General features: G+C 49.4%; 1 protein-coding gene across 1 annotated transcript; it reads right to left on the bottom strand.

Annotated features, from left to right (window-relative positions):
* Positions 1 to 1975: 1975 nt before the first annotated feature.
* Positions 1976 to 3184, bottom strand: LOC123170438 (acyl transferase 15-like). The gene has a single exon (XM_044588305.1). The coding sequence runs from the start codon at positions 3182 to 3184 to the stop codon at positions 1976 to 1978; it is 1209 nt and encodes a 402-aa protein (XP_044444240.1).
* Between the last annotated feature and the right edge of the window lie 768 nt (positions 3185 to 3952).

Below are 3952 nucleotides of genomic sequence, written 5' to 3'. Positions count from 1 at the left end.
AATTGCCCTATAGTCCGGGTTTGTGTCTCCAACCGGGACTATAGGTCAGACTCCTTTAGTCCCGGTTCATGGCACGAACCGGTACTAAAGGTTAGCCCTTTAGTACCGGTTTGTGCCACGGACCGGTACTAAAGGTGATCTTGGGGCCCCGGCCTGACGCCAGCCTGCCATCACCCCTTTAGTACTGGTTCGTGGCACGAACCGGTACTAAAGGTTGAACACGAACCGACATTAATGCATAGCCGTTCGAACCTGCACTAATGGTACCATTAGTACCGGGTCAAAATCGAATCGGGACTAATGTGTCTCACATTAGGTCCTTTTTCTACTAGTCTGAGCAGTGATCGAATCCAGCAACGAGCGCCGAAATCAATAGATCGGCGGGAGGATCAGGTGATGCGGGCGACGTGGGAGGCCGGATTTGGGTTGCGACGGGGTGGTGGTTGTTGCGGGTGGTCGGCGGGGATGCGGCATGGGGTAAGTGAAAACAGGGGTGCATCTCGTCGGCGGGGCTGCAGGGTGGTGGTTGGGGCGGCTGGAATCGACGCCGACAACTCGGATGAGAGCGGGGATACTTCCGATAGCGGTTGCGTGCTGGTGCGTGTGGTTGGGCTTTTGCGGCAGCCGTAGCAGCGAGAGCCGAGAATTTGAGCTGCTCAATTTTTTTCCACCACCTTCTACAAATAGGGTAGACGCTCATATCCATACCTACTAATAAAGCAAGGTACGTTTCTTCAATTTTTTCATCCGTTCACCACTGAAAATACTTTTTTTGTATCCGAGGTGGTACTAAAATTTTTGTGGTCCATCTGCTAGAAAATAAAACAGAAGAGTTTTGTCTAGAATTTCGTACGTGGGCCGCACGCGCTAAGGCCCAGAAAAGCCACACATTTATATCCTGCGCACTCTGCTGGGGAATCTTATTTGTCGCGCAGAGCGACATATAGTTGGAGATTCCAATCTGTGCCCCAAGTTGGGCCAGCCCATTTCCTTTTTTCTGTGTTCTTTTTCCATTTTTCTATTTTCTCTTCAAAGTTATATTTTCCTTTTCCCATAAATTCATTTTTTTAATTTTCCCAAGTTTCGTTTTTTATAATAATTTTCGTTAAATCTCCGAATTTCTAAAATTTTCCGATTTAAAAAAAAGTCCAAAAAAATTCGAGATTTGTAAAATAAATACATTTTATAAATAATAAAAATTCTAAAAATATTTTTTATTGAAAATTCACAATTTCAAAATAATTTTCGTGACACAAAACACATTTTTGAAAATGGTTTTGAATGTTTAAAACAAGTTTCCATTTGAAAAAATTGTTCACAAAGTCAAAAAATGTCCGTCTCTCCGCCTTAAAAATGGTCATGTTTTCAAAAAAAATTTGAATTTTAAAAAATCTTCCAATTTCAAGTTTTTTTTTTGCCTTTTTAAGAGACTAGTGCTTTTTCAAAAAAAAAAACTCGTTTGTTTAAAAAAAAATCTGGAGGTCACCACAACCTCGACAAGGAGGTGGACCTGAAGAAAAAAAAAGGCACGAGATGGATAATGGCCGCCACTCGGACCAAACCCACTACTATAAACATCTCGTGGGCCAAACATGACCCACGAGAACACCACAGCTCTCCGCTCTGTCGCGCCACTATTGTGAGAACATTTTGATGGACACATCAATTATCTCTCCCGATGCTTCTCGCCAAAAAAATATCTCCCGGTGTAACGCACGGGCATATGTGCTGATACTTCCTAAACGAATACAGTACACAGATAGGGTGTCTGTTCGCGCAATGTTTTTATTCAAAATGTTCTAAATTGCAGTTTTTTTTTGCCACGGATGCTTTTCTCGTCATCTGTCGGAGAAGCTCTTACAAAACTCTTAGTCCTGCTACCGAAAATAAGTAAAAACCTTCTCGCCTTCTCTACCAGCAGCAGCTCTTCTCCTCCGTTGGCCCGTCTAGCTTGCAGCAATCCCAAGGCACGCGGTCACATGAACTTGGCTAGCTCGGCAAGGAAGGCGCCGGCGTGCTCCTCCTTGACGAAGCGCGACAGGATGTTGGCCCCGTCTTTGTCCCTGTACGGCAGGCACGCCACGCAGGCCGGCACCGACTTGGGCCCCACGTGTCCCATCACGCGCGCCGGCGTCCCGCCGCCGAAGTCCGTCGCCTCGAAGCCCAGGTTCCTCCAGCTCGTCACGAATAACAAGTTGTACCCGAACAGCGCGTCCACGCCTGGCACGCCTTCTGCTTGTTCTTTTCCGGCGAAGGTGGCAGGTATCTGCTCCTTGCCACTCCTGACCAGCTTAACGACGTCTTTGATGTCCCCATCAGCCACCTCACGGATCGTCGGAGACGGGGTGATTGCCTGCGTAATGACGCAGTTGCTGTAGTAGCCGTCCGCGGCACCGACGTGCCTACGCGCGTCCGCGGTGAAGATGAGCGGCGCCAGGGTGCCCGGGTCGTCGTCGGGCATGATGGCGCGGCTGCGGCACTGCCATAGTACGGCCGTAGCCGCCTCGAATACGGTGCACGGCGCGCCCAGCTCGTCGCTGAGCTCGGCTCTGATGCGGTCGATAGTGCTCATCGGCAGCGTGAAGTCGAGGTAGGAGTAATCCTGGGGCTCCAGGTGGCCAACCATGGTCTGCTCTATAGCGGCGACCAAAGGCGGGAGGTCCGGCAGGAGATGCTCGGCGCAGGAGACCGGGGAGACGGACGGCTGAGCCCGCCCGCGCGCCAGCTCGCCCATGGCCCGTAGGAGCAGAGCGATCCCCGTGCCGTCGGCGACGACGTGGTTCCACGTGACACCAAGGACGAACGCGCCGCAGGAGAACTCTGTCACCTGCATGAGAAGCAAGGGGTCGGTCACGCGGCAGCTGGCCTCCGGGTAGTCGGCAGCGAGGTCTCCTAGCACCGCCGCGAACGGCGGGTCGAAGAGCTTGACGTCCTCCAGGGCGCAGTTGGCCGTCGCGGCCACGAACTCCACGCCCTCGCCGGTGCATGCGATGCAGAGCTCGCCGTCGTCGTCTCCCACGATGACGCGGCCGGCCATGAGGCGGAAGTGGACCAGAGCTCGAGACAGCGCCCTCTTTATGATTTCGGCGGGCTCGTGGATTGCCCGGTCGAAGACGAGGAACGACGAGAAGGCGCAGAAGGCAACAGGCTTGTCGAAGGGGGAGACTTTGATGCGGTCGGGCATCGTCGGCGTCGACGGGCGGACCAGCACCGGCCAAGACTTGGTTACCATCACGCTCATTTCCAATAGGAATCTCAACTAAGTGGTATCGCCTCTTGTGCATTTTTGGCTGGCTTATATGCAAGGCCTTGCCTACGTGGAAGTGAAACATTTAAGCGGTGCCGTACCTAGCTACGGGCAACTGCCTAGCCAATCAGGCAGTGACACCTCACACCGTATACTGCATTATATAAGAACGTTTTCGCATGTTTATGAAACTAGATGACACCCCGCATGTTGCTGCGTTTTCTATGAGTAGATTTGAAGAAGAGCATATACTATACGAATGAATGTTAATACATATTGAAATGTTTAACAAATCTATATTTCTGCACAAACATAAACTGAATTATCAGTAACGTGCACTGATTCCTCTCCCAAGTAACTATGTTGGATTTGAAGAGCATTGAAGTAATTCTAGTACAGTCATTCCAAATGAGACGTGTGGCAAAATCGTAACAACTGGAAAAATAAAGTATAGGCATGAGATAGTACACGTAAAGCACACCTGATAAGTCAGCAGAGATGTATGTTCCAGACATCCGGAGAGGCATCATGAATAGCTTACATCGATATATGTCTTTTAGTTGCAAACGAAGCAGCACTGTAAAGAAAAACTAAATTTTATTTATATATACTGGCATGATAACTCTTTCAACGACTTATACATGTAGATTGTATCTTGTCTACAAGTTCCCTACTAAAATGATAACTTTTTTTCAAAGCAACAAT

The sequence above is a fragment of the Triticum aestivum genome, chromosome 7D (assembly GCF_018294505.1).
Source record: "Triticum aestivum cultivar Chinese Spring chromosome 7D, IWGSC CS RefSeq v2.1, whole genome shotgun sequence".
In the NCBI taxonomy this organism is placed as follows: Eukaryota; Viridiplantae; Streptophyta; class Magnoliopsida; order Poales; family Poaceae; genus Triticum; species Triticum aestivum.
The sequence above is the reverse complement of the archived record's forward strand: the minus strand, read 5'-3'. Positions and strand labels throughout refer to the sequence as shown.

Excerpts from the sequence above, each read along its gene's own strand:
- LOC123170438 (XM_044588305.1), bottom strand. The coding sequence starts at position 3,184 with ATGCCCGACCGCATCAAAGTCTCCCCCTTCGACAAGCCTGTTGCCTTC.